We start from the raw sequence: 24,346 nt of genomic DNA, 5'->3' as shown, positions 1-24,346 counted from the left end.
ACACACACACACACACACACACACATACACATACAGCCACATACACACAAATTGCAGCCTTTCGTCACTGGTCATAACAACACATTCACTGGGAAAATATGGCTGTCACGGCATGAGACATAAATCTTAATAATTTCAGCAGGAACAACACAAGCATGTGTGTATGTATGTGTGTGTGTCTTTGTGTGTGTGTGTGTGTGTGTGTGCATGTGCATCTTGTTGTACAGGCTTTGGGTCAATAAATGTGGTTTTATCATCAGCTCACAAAGTCAGTTCTCAGAGGGGAGGAGGAGGAGGAGGAGGAGGAGGAGGAGGAAGTGTAGGGGATCATAGTTAGCCCTGATGACATTTACAGACACTGTGTTCAGTGTGTGTGTGTGTGTGTGTGTGTGTGTGTGTGTGTGTCTGTGTGTCCGTGTGTGTGTGTTTGTATGTGTGTGTTGTGTGTGTTAGTATGAGAAAGTGCAGCAAGTGGAGGATTTGGAAGCACCTTGAACTCCTGCAAGGTGCATTGTGGGAAGGAACAAACCTTTCCCCACTAATTAGCTTCTCTTAGCACCTTACATCTGTTCATTTAAGTTTGTCTGCAAGATGTGTTTGTCAATGGGTTTGTGTGCGTGCGTGTGTGTTACTTTGTGTGTGTGTGGGTGGGTTGTTTCCTGATTGCAGCCCTCATTCCCACAGTTTCCAGTCTTTCCCACTCCTCCAAAGATTTGATTTTTGTTTTTTGGATGTCTCTACGTCTTTCTACTACAAATTGCTTCAGGAAATACATACAGCCGACACAGACTATAACCTGGAACACAGCTGTTCTAGAGCATAGGACAACACCATACAGGGTGACCTCTCATTCAATGGTTTTTATTTATTTGAATTATTTTCCACATTGAGGATTAATACTGAGGACATCAAAACTATGAAATAATATGGTTTTGCCATAATCTGGATTACAACAGTAGTCAAATAGGGCTATCCATTGTGTACTAACCCTACCTCTGAACAACACAACTGATGGTCTCAAACACATTAAGAAGGCAAGTCATTCTACAAATGAACTCTTGACAAGGCTCATGTTAATTAGAAACCATTCCAGGAGACCACTTCATGAAGCAGACTGAGAGAATACCAAGAGTGTGCAAAACTGTCATGAAGGAAAAAGGGGGCTACTTTACAGAATCTAAAATATAAAACATATTCTGCTTTGTTTAACACTTTTTTTTTTCATTAAATAATTCCATATATGTTCTTTCATAGTTTTGATGTCTTTTGATTAATCTACAGTGTTTCAAATAATTACAATAAATACAAACCCTTGAATGTGAAGGTGTTTCCAAACTTTTGACTGGTAGTGTACCTTCAGTTTATAGAAGAGCCACATTTGATTCTCTTCACAGTGAAGTTGTGTTGTTGTGATCATTACCTTTAGGAGTTCAGGACATGGATGCAAAAAAAGCAGCACCAGTGCATAAGCTTTGAGCCAATCAGCAGGCTTTCAGCGTCAGGAGTTTTTAGTTTGAAACAGTTTGAGGCTGTTTTTCTGTTTTTAATAATTCCTCTCAGGGAGTGTGGGAAGTGAGATGATGTTTTTTATATTGCCCCAAAGTGTTTCTTTTTTCATCTTCTCCTTTTGTTCCTTCTGTCTATGCTTTATCATCAGATTCTGTTTTACCACATCTGTCCTCCATGTGTATGCAAATACTCTGAACGTTGTCTCTGGTTCTGAGGGGATGGAGGTGGATTAGGTGTAGCTGTGGAGTCGTTTTTTCATTTTGATGTGAGTCAGTGGGAGACGGAGGGGAGAGAAGAGCGCTCTCAACAGCTGTTCCAGGGTTTGCGTCATGCAGCGCAAGCTAGCGTCATGGCTGAGTGTTCGCACGCTATGCACACACACACACACACACACACACACAGACTCCCACAAACGCACGCAGAGGCATGCTGTGGGGACCCCCAGTCGAAGGCATGACCAAACACAGGCATTGTGTTCTCATGCAGCCACTGTGCTGCTGAGGAGGAGCGTCACCTGTTTCCACTGATGACAGGCCGCTGGTTGTGTGTGCAGTCTCACGTTTGTCTGCATGTTTGCTGCGATGATGATGATGATGATGATGCTGTGAGAGGAGATGATCTGAAAATCTCTGCTTTGCTTTTGTTTTTGTCATTAAAGTAGTAAAAGTAGAGCTGGCAGGATGTGGGTCATTACTGTGAACTACGTGTTTGTTCTTGTTTGATTGGTTTTAGTATCCATTGTAGAATTTGCTTTTTCTCATGAGAATTAAAAAAAATTCAAGGAGAAATATGATGTAAATACATTTTCAAATATGTATTTTTGTGAATATTAGAGTTTTTTTGACACAATTGTAGGCTTTTCTTTTTTTTTAAAAATGAGCAATATGAGAAAAGTGTAATACATCTAAAAAATAATATCTCACTTTTGCATCTTTTCCACTTAAAAAAAGTGAAATTATTTTATTATTTGTTAAATAATAATAATTAACAATAATAATAATGATAATAATAATAAACTTTAATAATATGATTATAATAATAATAATTACAAATAATAACAAAAATAATAATAATTGCAGAAAGAATAATTGAGAAATGATACAATAATACAAAATAATAATAGCAAATTTAAATAAAGCGAACATTAGTAATAATCTACATTTATGTATCTTTCAATAGTTTACAAATAAAATTCATGTATTTAAGTTAATTTCAAGTATTCTTTAAAACTTTTAAAACATTGTAAATTTTTTTACTCTTAAATGTTTCTTCAACATTTTTAAACAAGAAATAAACATAAATTTAATTATACATAATATTTAGTTTAATTTGATGAACTGGATAATAAAGAACTTATTAACTTATTATAACATTTATTATTTAATAAAATAAAAAAATAAGAAGTTTTAATGAACCCATTTTCAAATAAAACATATACACCAAAAGACCTCAATACCAAATGTTAAGATTCTCCTCAGGCTCGAAGAAAACATCTCAATATAAAAGCATTTCATGCTTGTGTTGAAAATGTTTCTCGTCACATTAAAGGAAATGATGTCTGTCTGGAGCCTCTTCCTGCTGAGCCTCAGACAGGAAAACAAGAGAGTGGCCATTCTCTGTGTCTTGTGTTCACGGCTGTGCAAACGAGTGCGATGAGATGGAGTCGTATTTTGTTCCTGACTGACGTTTGTGTGTCTGTGTTTGTGTTGCAGGTGTACGCTCCGTCTGCCAGTACAGCAGACTACAACAGGGACTCACCGGGCTACCCCTCCTCCAAACCCCCCAGCTCCGGCTTCCCGAGCTCGTTCTTCATGCCAGGTACACACAAACGCTTACACACACACATAAACACACACATACAAACACTCAGGCACAGACACAACACAGCTTGAGGTTCCAGAATGAGTTTTGAAATGAGTTATTCTTACAGCAACATCACACGCTGGTGTTTTTGGTTTGTGGCTTTAGAAGCAGAGAGGGATCCTAACGTATGGAACAAACACACAGGATGATATATTTTATCCTTTGGGTCCTTTTGGATTATTGCAACAAGACACTCAAGAATGTTGATGCACTTTTGCTTTTTCTAATGCATACAGGCAACAATAATAAAAAAAAACAGCAACAGAGCATCATGTACCTCTCTTTGCCTCCCTGTATCTCTCTATCAGACGGTCACCACAGCGGCGATCCCTGGAGTAGCAGTAGTAGCAGTATGGGCCAACAGGGCTACCATGGCAGCATGCTGGGGGGCGGGAACTCTGCTCACGGGCCCTCTCAGAGCTCCTCCTACTGCGGGATTCACCCTCACGACAGATTGGTGAGTACAGCTGTCAATCAGGGTATGTATTAACAAGTCGATTTCTAAAGATGATGCAATATAAAGGAAAGGAAGCGCGAACATCATCCTCACTTTACAGGAAAGCGAGCTAACCATGGAATAAACCTTGCATGCAAAACAATGCATTTAGAATATTACAGATTTACAAGCGACCAACATATTTAAGTTTTAGTGGAATAAAATGGCCTCATGTTTGTCCACTCCAATCTGACTTCAAAAACTGAACAAGTCCTGGAATTCCAAGTATAACGATGAAAACCAGATCATGAAAATCAAAGTCAGCATTGAAATCATTCCATTTATATTGGACTAACATGAAACATAAGCTAGCTAGAGTTTAAGCTAAATAAATGCATTGGAGATACAATAATACTTCACATGCACTTTGAATTTGAATTTATTTCCATTAGTTTCTTTAATGTTTGTTGAACTTTTTTTAAACTTATATATTTGTATGTTGTTGCTAAAGTTTCATGTTTGTTTCGTCTGTCTTGAAGCAGAGCTACCCGTCACACTCGTCTGCAGACATCAGCTCCAGCCTTCCTCCCATGTCCAGCTTCCACAGAGGGGGAGGGAGCGGGGGAAGCGGCAATCACTACAGCACCGCCTCATGTACCGCCCCCACCAACGGCACAGAAAGCATCATGCGTGAGTCACCTGAGTGTTTGTGCTTCTAAAGAGAATGTAAGAGATGTTGGACCTGGGTTTCAGACACAGACAGGTCAAATGTTGTTTTGAGAGTTGATATCCAGTCGGGGGTTGATGGGCTTTTTAACCCCAACGTCATCAGTCACCAAAATTAGAAGTTGTTTCTTTACAGAAGAGTTCATTATTTGTTCAATGTGATGAACAATTGGCCTCTGGATTTAGCAGGAGATGCATGGAAGTGGAAAGTTCTCATCTTATGAAGTTATTTGCAAACGTTGTCATGCTAACATACTAAAATAAGATGGTTAAGTTTGTTTCACAAGTATGACCCTGTAAAGTTAATGTTCTGGGTCCAACATGTGAAAAATAGATGACAAAACAAAAGTATGCAGGATTAGCAATGTGTGTAGACTCTCATCTAAATATGGTCAATTTTGGCTCCAAAAAACCAAGATGGCGTCACCTAAAGTTCCAAAAATTGATGTCTAATGGTGATAATGCACAAGCTGGTGGTTGTGTCCAATTCCTCCATATAGCCCATTAAAACTCGGACATGTTGGGCTTTTCTTTATTAGCATGTTGGCATTCTGACCTTTGCACTGCCTCATGGGACTTCTCAGAGTCAAAGGAGAGTTTCATTTATCTGCTGTGAGCTCACATGTTCATGCACGTTTATCGTTTGAATGCTTGAAAACAAACCTTAAGAGTGAAGTTTTGTGAACAGAGCTGTAGACTTCAGACTTTAAACCTCGAGGCTCGACTTTGACTTGACCGACCTTTAAGACTGGCACTAACTTTACACCCTAAAGACTCTGACACTTAACAGCGAAACACATTGATATCTTCACTGACCTGTTAAAATCACAGAACAAGACTTGACACATGATTCTTCTTAAGCTCTGCTATTTTAAGTTCTTCACATAAAACCGTCTGCAGCAACTTCTACTTGATGTTTTTCAACTGTTCTGGTTATTTCATCGTTAAAGTTCCTGATGTTTTCATCTCTGCATGATGTCTTTGGTTCCTTTTGTTGTGTTTGTGTTTTGACTTCATGATCAATTCAAAGTTACAACTTAAAAGACGACCAGGATTGGTCATTTCTGGTCGGAGAACAAAACACAAGCGAGACCACACTCTCCGTTTCCACCGCATACCCGGCTCTGAACGTCCCTGCTGAGATTATAACGGGATGATTTAAACCACTGAAATTTACTGTCAGGGGAGAATGCAGCCAGTGAGAAATGGCACATATCGGCTTGACCTTGACATTACTGACTCACACACACACACACACACACACACACACACATAGGAACTCACACACATACAAACACTTCCACACACACAGACTCAGAAACACACACAGCATGCCATATGGACCCCTTACTTTGAGTCTCATAGAACAAATAGGACAGCAATAAGAAACAGATTGAAAGTTTGTTTTCATGGGAAGACATCTCCAACATTCCTCCAAGATATCACACACACACGCACGCACGCACACACACTAGCCAGACCAGATGAGTGTAAACACAAGAAGAACCTTAATAAAAAACACGTCTCTGCTGTTTAAATACGAACACATGACACACGTGTGTGCACGCATGAATGCTTGAGGACATACATGCAGAGTTTACAACGATGTGCATGTTTAGTACTATTGACTAACGTCTGTTACAATAAGAGCCTTACCGTTAGAAGAAATGGATTATCTGATTCCAGCATTCATCTAAGTATTGGAAATTTAAAGGCTGCACTTATGGCAGCTGATTCAGTGAATTTTCTAATCACATTGACCAAAAATGGACATTTCCTGCATGGATTTTGCTCCACTATGAAACCTGCAAAGGTACTTATAAAGCTGAGGGCGCCAATTTAGCCTAGCACCCCATATACGGAGCCCATAGTCCATTCTCCCCACATTTCCTGTCTATCATCAGCTGACCTAACAATAACAAAACACAAAATGCCCCATAATATCAAAGTTTAAGATAAGATATGATAAAATAAGATAAGATAAGATACTCCTTTATTTGTCCCACAACAGGGAAATTCATGGAGTTACAGCGGCAAACAATAAGGTGTACAATACAAGAATTTAACAAGAATATATATAGAAAATAAATGTTCATCAAAGACGACAGCTTGGCCATAATCTGTCCTGTCAGCCACCACCTCCACAGGGTCCAGGACTGAGCTAGCCTTCTTCACCAGTTAGTTCAGTCTTGCTCTCCTGTATCCTGTCCGCAATATTCAATATTCATTGTTAAAAAATCCTGGCAGCTATTATATTCTATTCTAAACCAATGCTGTTCAGTGTTTTCAGCACCCAGCGTCATGAAAACAAAAAAAGTTGGTTGGAAATAGCAACTTTTGACAGCACTATGATCATCAGTGTCACTTCTCTCTCAATAACAAATCAGAATAAAAAAGGGACAGGAGTTCTTACATCATCTTTGTCGATAACAATGACAGAGGGCCGCACTTAGGAGATATTAACCACACTCATTTATTTAAGGAAAAAAATGTTCCGAAGCATGTCCATAGCATGTGTGTAAATAATATATCATAAACTATGTGTGTGTAGCATGATCAAAATGAACATGAGTGGAAAAATGTAATTTCCCCAAGAGGATTAATAAAGTACGTTTATATCCTGGACAGGCCAATAATGAGCCATTAGTATCAGAGAGATATGTGGTGATCGGCTCTACAGTTGAATTTGATGCGAGCAATAATTTTATGGAGAACGGGCAAGACCAGTTTAGTATCATGATATTCTGACAAGATGTCCCAGACCTTGTGATATTTATCTTGATTGATTGTTTAGCATGCGTGCAATCAGTCCGTACCTGCATCCACATGTTAGAGCACTTGTACATTTGTATAATTGCAATTTGATTTTAGTAACCCATCCCTGAAGGTATCGGTTTATCTGTGGACAAAATAACAGACTCATACAGTCAGCTTGTACTGACTCGCAGCTTTAAAGCTATCAAACCAAATCTCTTACATCACAGCGAGCATGGCGCCTGGAATTTCTATATAAAAGCACAATATGCAAAGTGTATGAAAGAAAAACACACATTGCATAACCGATTTTGGTAGTAGTATGGATATAAGCCAATGATATATATGATGCAAAGTGATATTAGCAGACATACTTTCTTAAAACAGCAAAAACATCCAAACCATTTTGATCTTCATCCTCCTCTGCAGCCGTAAGCTCTCATTTATGAAAAAGATTTTCTCCTGCACATGTTCTAAATTATGCATCAAGTCAGGATACGTTTGTAGGTGTGTGTGTGTGTGTGTGTGTGTGTGTGTGTGTGTGTGTGTGTGTGTGTGTGTGTGTGTGTGTGTGTGTGTGTGTGTGTGTGTGTCTAACAGTAATCCCTTGGATGGTTTACTAGGCCAGTGGTATGGCGTGAGTGAGACATGAGGCTTTAACCCCAAAACATATGCTGCTTCCTGTCTCTCTCTCTCTCTCTCTCTCTCTCTCTCTCTCTCTCTCCCCCTTCTCTCTCTTTCTTCCTTTCCTTCTATTGCTCTCCCTCTCTCAGTCTCCCTCTCTCTCTTTCCTTCTCTCTTTCCCCTTCTCTCCTTCTCTGACTTTGTCTCTCCCTCTCTCTCTCTCCCTCACTCTCTGACACCTTAAAGAAGTCCAGCTTGCCAATTTCTATAATGGATTCATTTGCCATGAAAGGATGTGTGTTTTTGCTGTTTTGTGTGTGTGTGTGTGTGTGTGTGTGTGTGTGTGTGTGTGTGTGTGTGTGTGTGTGTGTGTGTGTGTGTGTGTGTGTGTGTGTGTGTGTGTGTGTGTGTGTGTGTGTGTGTGTGCGAGCGTAAACTTTCCATCTGGGAAATGCTATCAGGAGAGATGAGCTGTGAGCATGTTAGAGTTTGTGCATGTGTGTGCAAGAGTGCATGTGTGTATGTGTGCATGTGTGTGTGGGGGCGCTCATCTGGTCCTGTGAGGTCACTTCCTTCCTCTCTGGCCTCAGTCCCTTTCAAGTGTGTGAAACAGATTTAGATGTACTGAAGTTCAACTTCTGCAAAAACACACACAAACACACATGCTAGAATACACACATACACACACACACTAATGCATGCAGTCAGTGGGTTAAAATGTGCATAAGTTCCAAAGTTTCTAAATTTCTGCATCCAACCTATCACCAGGATCGATAACAGTAAAGATCTGGATAAACCCGCTCAGGGCACTGTCACATTTGCGCTGTCACGTTAGCGTCATCACCACAGCTTCCATCAGCTCTGGCTGCAGGTGTTCTAGTTAAGTGATGCCTATTGAGACAAGCTACTGAAGGGTTGGTCCCATGCTGTCTGCATATGTTTGTATAGTGAGATGATTATTTTGAAAGGAGGTATCTGTCCAAATGCATGCATATTTCTTAAAGATGTGATCAAAACGAAGTATCATTTCAAATAATTAGCAGCAAACTGGACATTGGGTAAAAATCACATGTTTCAAAATGAACGGGGAGCTTCTTCTTCTTCTTCTTGTTTTATTTCCTGCAATGTAAGAAAAAAGTAAGAAAGGGTTTAAAAGTGTTTGCCTCATGTGGACAAAGAAGTCATTCACAAAAGTAAAAGAATTGGATCTCTGTATCGTGTGTATTATAATGTGTTGAGTGTGGAACTGATGGACTGTGGACGGAGAAAAGGACAGATTAATTAAAATATTTAGTTAACAACATCCTTATTTACAAAAATACATCCATCTTTTTTCCATGTGTGTGTTTGTGTGTCACAGCTAACAGAGCACAGAGCTCAGCAGCCAGCAGCTCTCAGACAGGAGACGCCTTAGGGAAAGCACTCGCATCCGTAAGTACAGCTCATACAAACACACACGAACAAACAATCAAACACGTACAGATGTTAGAGACATGTTCACTTTGTACGAGTGCTTTGTGATTTCAGAAATAATCTCTCCTCTGTTCAACTGTATCTAAGTTTTAATGCTTCTTTCGTGCTCTTCAGATTTACTCTCCAGACCACACAAACAACAGCTTCTCGTCAAATCCCTCCACCCCAGTCGGCTCGCCTCCCTCCCTCACAGGTAGTACATTTCTCTTATCCTCCAATCACAGCACAGCATCTACACTGACATATGAACCAACAAGTGCAGATGGAATAAAAGCAGAGCTGACTTGGACTTGTTGAACTAGACTTGACCTGACCCCGTCTTTGATTACTTCAGACCTGACTCAAACTTGTTTCATTGACTCAAGATGGAACTTGAACTTGTTTCAAATGACACAAAACCTAACTTGAACTGAATGATTACAGACCTGACTTGAGCTCATCTCAATGACTTAAGATTTGACTTAAGGTATGGGAATCGCTGGAAAATACTCAAGATATAACTTTGATTTGTTGTCCAAGACTTACAAAAAGACTTGGACCTGTTGCGTCAGACTTGAGACTTGACTGGTACTTGATTTAAAAGACTTGGTACAAGGATTTGTGTTTTTTGTAAGACCTGCAGTGTGCTTGTAAGTGCTTTAATACAGACCTGGACTTTTTTCAAGTACTCTGGACTTAAAGTGTTTCAAGGGACTTGAGACTTGTCTTGAACTTCACTTGAACTTTTTTCAAATCCCTAAAGAAGGCTTGACTTGAACTAGAATTGACTTGGCGTGACTTAAAAGGGCTTGTGACCAGACATGGACTTGACTAAATGATGCAAGACATAATATGAACTTGTTTCAATTAACACAAGACCCAAATTCAATTGGTTTTAAATGACACCAAACTTGTTTCTAGCTAGATACATGATTCAGTGATTAAAGTCTTGAAATAATGTGGTTGACTTGACTTCAACACTTCTCCAGTCTCAAGGACTTTAGACTGGACTTGAACTTTTGTCATGAAAATAACAAATATTTGGACTTGTTTCATAAGACTTCAGACTTGACTACACTGGTTTCAATATATTGGAGTCTTGTCTCATAAATTACTCAAGACTTGGACTCAATTGGTGCCAAATTGAGCAAGTTTTAAAGGTAAAATACCTCATTTGACCTTGTTTAAAGTAACACGAGACTCAAATAAGAACTGAATTAGACCTTGTATTTATTTTGGTCAAGATTTGGGATAAACTTGGACCAGCTTCATGTCACTTTAGACTTGACTGGAACTGGTTTCAAATGACAAAAAAACATACAAGGATTTGTTTCAAAGTACTAAGTACTAGGACCTACTTAAAGGTTATTCAATTAACTTGATATCCGACCTTTGTGACATGATTTAAGTCTTACCTTAGACCAGATTTAAATGACCTGAGACCAGACTTAGTCCAAATGACTTTAACTTGACCAAAACTGACTTCAGACGACTCAAGAAAAGACATGGACTTGTTTCAAAAGACTGAGGCCTTGACTTTGATTTTAAATAACTTTGAGATGGACTTGTGTTTTTTAAAAGAACATGACTTTTAACTTAAAATTAGGACAAGTCTTGCACTGGTTTAATTGAACATTTTCCACTTGCACCAGTTATAAAGAACCATGACTTTGCTGGTTTAAAACGACTTTGGACTGGACTTTGACACCTTTAAAAGGACTTAAACTTGACCTGAGGTGGCCTCAAGAGGCTTGGAGTGCGACTGTAACTGGTTTCAAAGGACTGAAGACAAGAAATGGACCAATACTGGGATGTTTCCTGAAGACTACAGACTTTATTATAAACTATTGTACAGCTCTGGTAAAAACTAAAGTAAGAAATGTGAGTAAATGAATAAAAAGTATATTAAAACAAAGTAACAGAAACAATAAAATGAAGCGGTATAGCTTTATGTTTTCCATTAAAGGGGATTCAGCTTTAAAGTGCAATAACTTGGCATAAGATAAAACAATGAGAAAACATAACAGCCCCGTCTCCCCTCCATCCCCCGCCTTGTCCTCCTATTATTCCCTCCAATTACTCCTCCTCCAGGCTAATATTGTAAACTCTTCCTGCTCCTTAAAGTGAAAAATGACTTTTCCTAATAATAGTTGTGTCGAATTTGTCTCTAATTGTCGCCGCTACACACACCGTTTGATATTTCTGTGCCGCGCCTTGTGACTGATAGCTTTAATTACGAGCACCAACTCGACAAATCGCTCACAAACCTACCGGCTCTGCAAACACGAGTCCCCCACTCCCCCTCTTTCTTCTCCTCCTCCTCGTCATTATAGCTGCCTGGGATATTGCCTGCTAAACCATAATTGGTGTTTATCATTGTGTCAGAGTTACTCCACTTTTTACAAATTAGGAATGAAGCCTATTAGAGCAAACTACATGCAAATTGATATCCAAGGCTAATTCTGCAAGGGTGTTTTACCGTGTTGGACTCGGAATAATTTACCGTGGCGTTTAATACATATATTTGTATTTGCACATGAATGTACCCAGGTGATTATTCATTAATTAGCATATGGAAATGAGCATGTAATATGAATAAAGGGGAGAGGGGAGAAAAAAGACTGAGACAAAATAGGAAGACAATGAAAAAGAGAAACACGAGCTAATGAGATGAGATGCGAGTTACAAGGGAGAGATCAGGGGTGAGGACAGAGAGGAGGTGAGAGGAGAACAGAGGAGAACAAGAATGTGAGAATTACCTGCGTTTGATCAAAGCTGCCAGGTGGGGGTTGGGCTCCGATGACAAAACAAATGATCACAGAGGCGGTAACGTCTTACTTTATTATGCAGACGAGTTATCGCAGATTGAGCAACACTTTGCTTCACTGTAACCGAGCATGGGCAGGGTTAAAGGTGCACTGCAGAAAGTCACTTCACACACAGAAAAGCAGTCTTATACTTTGTTTTTGTTTTGTCTTTAAACCAGAGAAGTGTCTGGTAGTGTTGTAGTCAAGACCACATTAACAGAGACCAAGACATGTCCGAGACCAGAGTGCACCGAGACCAAGACATTTAGGGATCGAGATCAATTCAAGACCAAGACCAAGGCAGGGCGAGACCGAGACAATCCCAAGACCATACATATCAATGAAAAATCATTATGAGAGTTAACAAAATAAAAGACTTCTGTTTTTTTTATTTAACAGCAACAAACAAGGATTGGTTTTGTCTTTGTTGCCTTTCTTTTGATGCGCTGTGAGAGACTTTTGACCCCTTAAGTTTCCCTTTGGCTGTCGTTAGTTTAACTTTCGCTTCAGATCAGAGTTAAAACTGTGTTTTCTGTTGCCTGTGATCTCAAGAGAGGTAGGAGGTCGTAGCGGAAGCTGAGCAGGATTATTTTGTCAAGCCTTTTATTCTCATCAGTTGTGTACATCTTTTTTATTTTCTAATATTTGTAGTGTTTTTATCTGATGGGTTATAGGTGTTGACTGTGGTAATCCTGTGGCAGGTATTTAGCTGTGCATCGGTCGTGGTCTGCCCAGTCCGAGACCGAGACAAGACAGAGTAAAAATGCTTTCAATTCCGAGACAAGACCGAGACCTTAAATAAGCACTAGTGTCTGGTCCACGTGGAGGTCAACAGCGTCTACACATTTATAACTTTTGCCTATTACAAATGTAAAGTGCATCCTTATGGGTCACATCTTGAGTCACATTACATGTTTTTATACGTTTTTCGTGATAACATTCTATTTAAAATCTGGAGGTTTAATCAAACATCCCAGCACACAAACGTTAATTTTCGCACCTCTATCCTAAAACTCCGATTTCCCTCCCCATACGACACATAGGTGCAAATTTGAGAGTATTATGTGTATGAAATGTATTCAAATTATAAAATGAGGCTAATGATCAGGAAAAAAAAACTTTAAAAAACAAGCAAAATATCAAGCAAACATTAACAACAAAATCTACAAAACAATAACTTAATGTGTATAGAGCAGATCAAATTGTATATTTGGCAGAGCTAAATTCAGTCCATGATGTTTTTGTTTTGCACACATTGTGATATATGATTAATTTCCTCCAGAGCTTTGGATAAAGTGTCTATCAAACTACAATAAAACTCCCCACGTCCAAGAGTAAAAGAAGCCAGTGAGACATCTCGAGCTGATGTGAGAGCTTCCACCTTCAAAAAATCTTTATTTATAAAGCACCAAAACCCAACAAACGTTATCCTCAGACTCTTCCCAAACAGAGCTATGATCCAGTCCCATCTTACAGACAGGACTCAGTCTGATCTCATCTTAATCCACCATGAGCAGAGCACTTTGCAGCATTTAGCAAGTTACAGTGGCAAGGACAAACTTCCTTTAACAGGCAGAAACCTCCAGCAGGACCAGTCTCATGTTAAACACACATCTGGACCTCCTCTCCTATATTTGTGGTGTTACTGTGCGTTTGAATCCTACTGATCCCCCTGCTCTGCTGAATGGCCTTCATACAGCAGACCGTCATAGAGCCTCATATTAATGTTAATTCTCACACCACGTCTCTGTCTCTCCTCTGTCTACCAGCTAATGAGACCTGTCGATTCAGATACGACTCTTCAGAGCGACGACAGAACACAAAAGCAGAAAAGAACAGAGACACAAAGCGTGTTTATTCTGCAGAGGGCTCATGCTAATCAACCACTTGTACCTTTTCAGAGACAAAAGCCTGACATTAGCATTCCTGCTATGAGATATGAGTTGGTTTGTTTTAGTCTTTTCTTCCTCGTCTCTGTGTGGATATTGTCTGAGCACCACAAGTGGAAACGATGAGAGACTCCTCGTCTGTAAAGATGCTTTGTCTGCCGTTTGGTGCTGTACATCAAGTGGTTCCTTTCTTCAATGTATAAAGGGAGAGGAGGGCTTAGATTTAATCCCCGCAGACGCCCATCCATTTTTCTGTTCACTCTTATCGTGTGCAGGGTCGCAGGTGCCATGAGACTTTTCTATCATGCATTGGGAGAGAGGCTGGTCGTACCCGAGGAAAAGTTGTACTGATTAAGAAATATCAGTTCAAACTCCCAGATCTGCTCCTATTATGTCCTCTTTCTGTCTCCCTCCTACATCTTCTTATTCCTCCTTGTCTCCTCTCTCCTAGCTGCCAGTTCAGCTGTCTGGTCAAGGAATGGTGGACAGGGAGCATCATCGCCAAACTATGAGGCTCCTCTGCATTCTCTGGTATGCTCAAACACACACACTCAACCACACTTTTAAGGAATATATGTTTTTAGGAGGGTCACATTTAACCAAATGTCGTCTAATAATGTATTCTAAAAGTCAGAGATTCATCATGTCCTCTTGTTTCCCTTCGTCCTGCAGCAAAGTCGTATTGAGGACCGTCTGGAGCGTTTGGACGATGCCATCCACGTATTGCGGAGTCACGCGGTGGGGCCCTCGACGGGTATGAGCGGCGGGCACGGCGACATGCACAACCTTATAGGGCCGGCACACACGCACAACGGAGCCATGAGCACTCTGAGCAGCGGCTATGGGTCAGGACTGCTGTCAGCCAACAGACACTCCCTCATGGTAGGACCTGAGAGCACGTTTTCATGATGTGGTTTTGAATCTAAAGATGAGGCTGCAGGCAAGAGGAGCAGTGGGCTTTATGGCTGATGTGGCTTTTTAGAGGTGAAACTATGCACATTTATACAAAATGATGCAAATTGAGTTGATTTTGTCACTCAAGATCCTACTCTTCAGAATATTTAAAGTGTCCATGTATATTTGAAGAGTTCATTTGCAAAAGCAGTTTAATGCCATTTTGGAAAAAATGAGCTGAGGGTTGCAATCAACGAATAAATTAGAGCCTTTTTCTGTTCCAAAATTCATTTCAGTGAAAAACCTGATGAAGTCTTAGGGAAACAGGGTCAAAGTTTATGTTTTGTGGCAGAAAACGCAAGGCGCGGCTGCTGTTTTCCGGAAGATGGTAAATCCATTGAGCAAATCAGCGAAGCGCATTATAACCAGGTGATACGGAGATAGCAGTGCCGCCTTGTGTCTATGCTTGGTGCTGCCACCGGTGGAAGGATGGGGAGTTTTTGGGGTAAAAACAGCTGATTTCTTAAATCACAAGAATGGATTATTTCAATGAAGCACTGGAGACTGTTGCTATAACGCCATCTGGTCGCAAAAAGAAGAGTAAACAGGATGAGTATGCTTGTAGTGGAGGAGTGCCCTCCATAATTAAACTTGAACGATGCACTGGTACAAAATTACACATGAAGCATGATCCAAAAACATTTAATTTTGTCAAAGATAGTTAATGTAGTGCAATGTAAATAAGATTAATAGACACACACATGTTCCAACAAATGACAAAGTACAGTGTCATGTAGAGAACAAATAAAATGACATTGAGCTGAGGAGTAAAGGGGGATAAAAAAGAGTGAATGAAAGAAACTGAGAGGTGAATCAGAAGAAAGGAGAATGAGCTGAAATGTGGAGTAAGAAAGCAGTAATGCTTTCCATATTTAAGTTTGGCTTTTTCGTCAACTTGAATCAATAAACATAAAGAACCAAACAGCTGTGTGACATAAGGAGAGGTAGGAGGGCGAGAGAGAGAGAGAGAGAGAGAGAGAGAGAGAGAGCGAGAGAGAGAGAGAGCGCGAGAGAGAGAGAGAGAGAGAGAGCACAGCCAGTGTAAACACATTCAGATGCCTGGACATGTTCACTCAGACCCACTCTGTTTATTTGTGCATATTCACATGTGAACACACACACATGCACACACTCATGCACACACACATGCACTGACCAGATGTTCATGTTAACTAGCTCACTCTGCACACTGTCACTACCTCTTCAACACCTCTCCTTCTCTACAAAGACTTGGCCTCAGCTTCGGTGACGTCATACGTCAGGCTCTTGAAGGGACCGTTTTCATTATTTGTGTCCTGTGTTGTGGCTGCGACAGACTCTACGGCCTCCAGAGGGCGCTAGCAGCCGCTTCACTCTGTTCCCATTACAGTAGTTCAGAAGTTCTGTCCCTCCGTCTCTGCTCTTTGTTAAAGTATTTACTTTGAAGTGTTGTTTTCTAAATGGAGAACACCTGTGCTGGAGAGGTGTGTGTGTGTGTGTGTGTGTGTGTGTGTGTGTGTGTGTGTGTGTGTGTGTGTGTGTGTGAGTGCTGGCCGGCTCCCACAGAGATTATCTTCTTCTCACGCATATCTGTCCAGCTGTCTCTCTCTCTCTCTCTCCACACACACACACACAAACACACACACACACACACTCACATGTATATCCTGCTTTGTCTGTCTTCCATCTTGCTTGTGTGTTTACTTGTATCTTCTGCTTTTTTTAATCTCATTGATGCACACATGTTAATATAGATTTTAATGAAATCTAATGCAAGTTACCTCGTTATGTCTGAGACCACTCTCTGAATGGTTCAGTCTCTCAGCAGGCAGCTGTCTTCAGCCTAAAAGCTCTCATAAACACACTGTAGACTTCTTGCTCAGCAGTTGGCAACTTAAGTCACTAGCTGGTAAAGAAAGTTGCACTTAAAGCACCAAGATAAAAGTTAGTGATGACACAACCAAAAAGAATAGGACAGTTAATGCTGGCCCTGAGGCTGACATGAAGCTTTGGAGAAATCAGCAGGATTTTGTTGTTGGGGCTGAGAGTGAGGTAATTAATGTTATTGCTAAATGTATTAGCAACCTGTCTCTGTATGGAAGCAAATAGGTACCAAAATTAGAATAAAGAAGCAAATTTGAAAATTAAATTGCATTAACAGAAATGCTTAATAATTATCCAAATATGGGTGCATTCCAAGACAGTCCAGCCGACTCTCTTGCAGGCTCCACTCTGAGATCCCCTCCACCGTCAGAAGGAAGTGACGTCAATGCAGTTTAATTTTCAAATTTGCTTTTTGTTTTAATTTTGGTACCCATTTGCTTCCATAGTCTCCGCTGTTTTGATGCAATAATGTGATTAGGTATGTAGAAGAAGAAAGAAAAAACTTTATTAAGCACAAATTGATCATGCAACACATGCACAAACATGACGGTGCATGCGTGCCCCAAACAATTGGGGATTTGGCGCTTTGCTCAAGGGCACCTCAGCAATGCCTAGGCACCTCTCCAACTACAAGACCATTTCCAAGCTTTGTGCCATGTCTGATCTTGAACTCTGACCCTCCAGTTTGCAGGCCAAGTCTCTGCATACTCAGCTGCTGCTGCCCCAAAATGAATGAATATTTGGTCTGTGCAATGAATTCTATCTTTATCGTCACATTTGACGCATTCATGAAGGCTAGCTACCATCTCATCGGGTAAATCTTTGGCAATTTGGAAGTGAAAAAATTTAGCAAACCCAGGTATATGCAAAACATTAAGAACAGTAACTGAAATAGAGTCTGTGAGTTATAGTTAATCTGCACACACATTTGTTTGTATCTTGCACATCACATATTTTTCTCATGTATTGCAGTCCTGGTTTGTTGAGGGGCTTTATTATTTCCTATCAATGCATCTTTAAGATTATTGCACAAGAATGTAGCATTTGTTTCATAAATTTAAGATGTTCTCATGTCTAAAGGTAAACAGTTTCGAGGAAGGTTTTCCCAGAGAAAAGATGCAACAATGACGCTGTTAGTTTGCAAAATAATAGATATTTTATTAAAGCTAAGTCAAATTAACGCCTTTTTATGGTATAAAAATCTAAAAGTTATTTTAGTTTTCAAAGTTTTTACCCACAAAGAAGGTGAGAAGAAGACGGTTTGGTGTTACGTTTTGTTCCAGTGTTAATAAAACAGTGCTTAAGGATAATTCTTTGAAGTTCAAGAAGAAGGTTCATTATTTTTTTCACAATTCTTACTTTGCAGTCAAATTTTAAAAAGTTAGCTATAACACAAGTCCTGTTTTCATCCTGCGCCATTGATAAATTCCTGTTTTTTAAACCAAGTTATTAAAAAGGGAAAACCTCAAAGTGGTGAGAAAATGTGTCGTGGGGTTCAATCCTTTCTGCCAACTCTGACTAAAGCAGAGAACAGAGAGCAGTGTTTGACCAGTGTTTGGCTTCATCGTTTAATTTCAACTTTGTGGTAAAGAAAATGCTTCACATTTAAGGGAAATACTTGCAAACTACTTTCAGTGTTGTGTTTGGATACACTGTAAAACACTTCTCTGCTCCCCAGAGACACATTTGGCATTTAACTTTATTAAGTGACACGTGGTTCAGGGCCAGGAAAACATTAAAAGTTAACTTCTCGTTAGGGGTGATATCTTTACAAACCACTTTTCAGTTTAATCTTGAAATGGGTCCAAACACATTCCTCAGCTGTTTTATGCAACCGGTGGAAAAATAGACTCCAGTGGAGTGAAGGATATGTGTTGAAAACACTGTTTACTTACAGACTCTTTAAAAGCGCACATACAGAAGCTCATAAATTGCTCCTTGTGCTGTCATTATAAGACTCCTGTTTGTGTTTATTCAGGCTCTGGATTATTGGCTGATAGAAAAACAGACTCATTAGGACTGAAAACACAGTAGCTCTGTAACAGGGCTTTCACATGAGCTCGGGCTGGTCCGCTCGCTGTGCCAAGCCAAACTCTGAAGACATGCGCCCTCACTACAACCACGCAGCAGGAGCTGAACTGTGTTTCTGCTTTATAACATCAGAGTTTTGCTTTTACATTGAAAGAGTTAAAAGGACAATATATCAAATAAGAATACATTGAATACACCCTTTGAAAAAAAAATCATTGACAAATTCTTGATCTTAAAAATCCTCAACAAGTGTGTGAGTGTGCTGGTTTATGTGGCATTGGGGGGACCCCAACCTAACAGCCAAGTGACATTGCGGGGACTCACTTTTTGCAGTGATTCGTTAGTGGAGCTGCTTGTTTCCTGAGTTTCTCTGCTAACTTAAGAGTTTCTTTTTAACAATCTCATCAAAATGTCTAAGTATAGTCACAAAAATCATGTCTATAATGCTACGAGCCCAAACACACTGATGCTTTTAAGGGTCAGCTAATGTTTCCATGGAGAAATACGATTTAGAACAAACTTCAGAGTCATCGGTTTGACAAAGGACACATACAATTATCTTTGAGTTTTTTTTACAAAGCATGAGTCAGAATTATCACGTCCTGCAGAAGTGGCCAAGAAGTTTTTTGATAAAAGTTGCCACTACAAATAACAAGGGAGTGTTTTTATCGGAAGTAAAGAAAAAATACACACTGTCACAAAATAATCAGTTTGATTTTTGTGTCCATTCAAGTTGCAAGAATCCTGCACAATGTCCAACTTGCAAATAAAAAGTTTGGTGGTAATGTTTTGGTGCTAGACCTCCATCAGGCAAACATGTAATAAATGTTGCCTTTCTTGCAACTCAAATTTTATGAGCTTCTTCTCACTTCTCTTCTACGCATCTGTCCTTTGAAGTTGATGTGCGAAGCCTTTCCTTAATTTCTGTGACGGTTGACAGTTCTGTGAGATTTTCAGATTTCCTAAGATTTTGAAGCAACGTTATAATCTTCACAAAAGATAAAGATTGTCCAACGTTTAAAGTTAACAAACTAAAACCAGTAGACTTAAAGAGCAGATCATTGATTTGCATTTGGGGGATGGAGGATTGGTTCCCAGTTCCCAAATCGAGACTGTTCAGCATACACAGCAAGTTTTAATCAATTGCTCTGAATGAGGCTCAGCAGTAGTGTGCAGAAAAAGGAGGGAAAAGTAGAAATAATAAAGGTAGAGGAAGAAGTGAAGTCATCTGGAAAATGTTCTTGCGCTTTTATTTTTTCATTCAAACATTCACTCTCAACTTTTTAAATATTGCTCTTACTCTATTTCTCTCCTTTCTTATCCGCACCTCCTCTTCATTACTCCTTCAATTTCTTTCCCCTCCCTGTCTTCATTTCCTCCCCCTATAGTTTTCTGTTTACTCCCATGCAGATGCAACTCTCCCTTTTCCGCAGCTTTATTACCTTTTTAGTACATATTTACTCAGTTGCATATTCTCTGTCACATTTGTTTTCATCCTTGTGACTTGATGCATTTTTTTCCCTTCCTCTATCCTTCTCTTTCTCTCCCTTGCCCCATGCCTCTCTCTTTTACACAGCACACACATGCACACACACACACACACACACGCACACACACACATAAGCCACAGCTGTATGTAGTTTGGCTGTGTTAAGCAGAGACGCCTTTAGGCTGAGGTCATAACTCTGGGAAAACAGGTGGTAGACCGATGCAAGAGGGAGAAAAAGAGAGCAAGAAGCATATGCAAAGACATGGAGACAATACAGGCACATTCAAATACCTTAATGCATCAGTGCACATGTAGATAAACACACATCTTCCAACATTTCAATCCCTCTCTCTTTAATGCTTAATTATTTCAGTCAGTCATTATACGTTTGTTAAATTCAAACCATAACCGCTGTCTGCCTCCCTCTCTTCTGTGTTTAAGTCACTGTGGTTATGTTAATGCATCTAAGCCCGGTTCAGTTTGGAGGTTGTCTCTAAAAGAGGGCAGAGGTTAAGAGACAGAAGAGTCTCTTTTTCTCTCCATTAAGCAGAGTTACAGTGAGTGAAATGGATCGTAATCTGCATCACTTGGCTGAAAAACACAGTAATGCCCCATAATGCTCTGCATCTCCTCTCTTTCCCCAGTCCCTGAAAGTACTCTATAAGCTGATGGAAATCTACTGTCGCCCATTACCCTCCACCTCCACTGTAAAAAAAATATCATGTCTCATATTTGATGTAAAAATATCAAAGCAGATATGAGGAAATTGGTTTGGGGTAAACTTCCAGCAGTGTGCAGTCTATGTATAATACACGGTGGACTGTATGAAACATAGATGAATCTTGTGATGTCACCCTTTGGTTTCTGCAGAGGTGCTATGAAGCCCAATGATGGCAGACGCTATATTGGAACCAAATAACTGTCAGCTTGAGGTGCAGCTGAGATGGGCCCCTTATGGCCTTAATGTAATCAAAACAGATATGTCATTTAAGAATTCAACCCTAGTTACGTTTTTTTATATGAAGAGACACACTTTAAATCCCAAACTGTATTAATACCAGGCTGTAAACATGTTTAACTCTGCTGTAAAACAAATTAACATGGGACTTAATGGGGAATTCTTAGCTTTTGGAGCCAGCCTCTAGTGGACACTTAAGGAACTGCAGCTTTTTGCACCTTCCTGTAAGCCTAATTTTTCAACACCAGAGTTTGCTGCTCTTATAGAGATGGGTTATCAACACTGACTAGTGTGTTAATTTTTATAGAAATGCATTGAAATAGATGCAACTTCTTTTAAATGCTAACATGCGATTTAACGCAGCTGTTTGCAGGATGCAACGTAGGGAAGTGATGTTTCAGTTTTGGCTCTGTTAGAATAAATCTGCAATATGATGATGATGAAACATAGAACTGTGTCATACATCTTACATGACCTATAACATAAAACATTTGTTTCCCTCTTTAGGAGGGTAAAGTTTTCTCCACATAATAATAATAAGTCAGCAACAGATTACTGCCTGGGGCAAGACTGTACCTTTTAATGACTCATTGATGGTCTGGTTTTCAAAAGGAGGAATTACTATTACATTAAGACTTATAAAATTAAATGATTGGTTCTGTTTATAATTTAGTCCTTAAACTGCTTAACTTGTTCACAAATTGTCATGCACTTGTATTGTGAGCCTGTGTTTTTCCAGGTTAAGTTATAGCCTTTTTGTTTCAATAAGGGTTTGATCTTAATACTATCGGATACTTCGACTTGAAACACAACTTGCTTCAAAAATGAATGGCTTGTAAAAAGTGTTATTTCTCACTTTTACTAAATATGAACAGTGCAACACAAGTTTAAAAAAGTCAAATCAAACTGGTGATGTCGAGTTTAAGGTGTGTGATAACCATTCATACTGTAACACTCCTCCCCCCAAAGACTACAAGTTACAATTTGCACTGCTGTATGCAGTTACATTTATAGCTTTTATACCTGCAGGAAACAGATGTGGAACAAACAGCCGACAATGACCTGTTACTCCGTGTTTATAAAAAGTATTTATTGTAGCATACGGTGTGATAGGTTAAGATTTTTATTCACGGCCTGGTTGTGACCTTTTATCGGTTATTATTGTAAACAACAACAAATATAAAGAACAACAACAACAGTGCCTCAGAAAAACATCCCTCACATATATGTAGTTATTGTATTTATATGATAAATCTGCGTACATGTTTTTCTTCATAACATATATGTTCCCGAAGGAGAGAATTAAAGCAACCTCAATTAGCATACAGCGCTTTTAAGTGCCTTTACTGTTTGTGTTTAAAAAGCTGCATGCCATAAATATTAATGAAGTAAAGAGGTAATGACCTTTACATTCATGGATATAACAAGATTAATGAAAATATTATTAGATTAGAATTTAATTGCTGTGATTATTTGTTAACACGGCATTGTTTAGGTTTCTGCTTGAATAAAAAAGAAATGTCAAAACAACACAACAGAGATAAAAACAAAGAATTTGATAAATAACGTACTATGACTCAATCTTTTGCTAAAAAACAAAAATTGAAAAGGGGAAAATACTGTAAATGAATCATAACTCAAAATAGTTCAAGCTGTGATGTTTCTGAAATTAATACTAGGTATTTTAAAAATGAATAAATAAAGATAGTAATTAAATGTCAGATATGTGTAACTTGCTTTTAGAAACATTTACATGTCTCTCTGCATCATGTCACAAAAAGGCTCCATGACCAACGATAAAACAAGTTCTCATTTCTTTATTAGCCATAAACGGATCATCCAGACTTTGCTCAAAAATCTTTAACCTCATCATAATTTTGTTTCCAGCTCTCCGTCTTTCTCTTCCCTTCTTTCTCTCTGTTTCATTTTTCATTTTCTAAATTGACATTTCGCTCTTACACACACGTCTGCTGTCCTTCACTCTGTTCATGAAATGAAGAAATAAAACATACACATCACACCACTGGAAAACATTGCACTAATTTTCCTCCCATACGAGTCCAACCTCAACACTGGTCCCAGTGTGTGAGTGTGTATTTCTGTGTGTGGTGTGCAAGCATGTATGTGTGTGTTGACATTATAGCAGGTGCTTTCTGTCAAGTGTTCAGTCTGCACAGAGGAGAGACTGTACAGCTGAAGGAATGTTCCACCCTGTCTGTGTGTGTGTGTGTGTGTGTGTGTGTGTGTGTGTGTGTGTGTGTGTGTGTGTGTGTGTGTGTGTGTGTGTGTGTGTGTGTGTGTGTGTGCGTGTGCTTGTGTGCATGCATGCATGCATGCGTGCGTGTAAGACTAATACAGACTCCAGCCCAATTTGTTAACATACATGACTTAATCGCTTGCATTTATGAAATAAGACTGAACAAAGAGTCCTCCATGTGGTCACAGCATATTCTATATTTTTAAAGGTAAATTTTAACTTTGAATTATTCAAATAATTCAGCTCTTTCACTAAGAAAATAAACATTCAGAAAACTAAACAACTACTGGCCACATTTCCGCTTTTGCTGTGCGTAGGCATGCGCTGCAGAGGAAGAATTGAATTAACTCTGCAGCCTGTTCCTCTAGTGCCACCTACAGGACAACTTTTCTCTTGAATGCAAAGAAAATAAAAAGTTGCATTTACAGGTCCTGCTCCCCTGAGGATGAACCCCTGTGCATCTCAGTGAGCTTTTTACTTGTAATACAAAAATGATGAGCCTAAAGATGCAGGATTTGACTTCTTCTTTGTGTAGAAAATGACACAGCGAGAGTAATTAATCCATGCTGTGTGTCGTCCTTGTTTTGTTGAATTTTACCATGATCCCCCTGCCTGTGCTGCACCTCCTCTCCCCTTCGTTTGCTTCTCTGTGAGGATTGTTTTTTTCTGACTGTGACAATGATCAGAAATATCAGAATTAACAGAGTTAGTGAATTGACAGCATTGATTCTTCT

The 24,346-nt window shown here is 39.4% G+C and overlaps 1 protein-coding gene across 5 annotated transcripts in view; it reads left to right on the top strand.

The window, feature by feature from the left end:
* LOC117831332 (transcription factor 4-like) overlaps nucleotides 1–24,346 on the top strand; it is a 263,290-nt gene that overhangs the window by 216,820 nt on the left and 22,124 nt on the right. For 4 of the 5 annotated variants that reach the window (XM_034709977.1, XM_034709975.1, XM_034709976.1 and 1 more), the window contains 7 exons: nucleotides 3,222–3,327; nucleotides 3,681–3,829; nucleotides 4,348–4,498; nucleotides 9,273–9,343; nucleotides 9,500–9,578; nucleotides 14,512–14,591; nucleotides 14,733–14,942. In XM_034709977.1, the coding sequence (XP_034565868.1) occupies nucleotides 3,222–3,327; nucleotides 3,681–3,829; nucleotides 4,348–4,498; nucleotides 9,273–9,343; nucleotides 9,500–9,578; nucleotides 14,512–14,591; nucleotides 14,733–14,942 (846 nt within the window). The remainder of the gene's footprint in view (nucleotides 1–3,221; nucleotides 3,328–3,680; nucleotides 3,830–4,347; nucleotides 4,499–9,272; nucleotides 9,344–9,499; nucleotides 9,579–14,511; nucleotides 14,592–14,732; nucleotides 14,943–24,346) is intronic. The other variant, XM_034709978.1, reaches the window with a different exon arrangement.

This window comes from Notolabrus celidotus, chromosome 19, assembly GCF_009762535.1.
Source record: "Notolabrus celidotus isolate fNotCel1 chromosome 19, fNotCel1.pri, whole genome shotgun sequence".
Lineage (NCBI taxonomy): Eukaryota > Metazoa > Chordata > Actinopteri > Labriformes > Labridae > Notolabrus > Notolabrus celidotus.
Note: the sequence above shows the minus strand (reverse complement) of the source record. Positions and strands in the feature narration are given on the sequence as shown.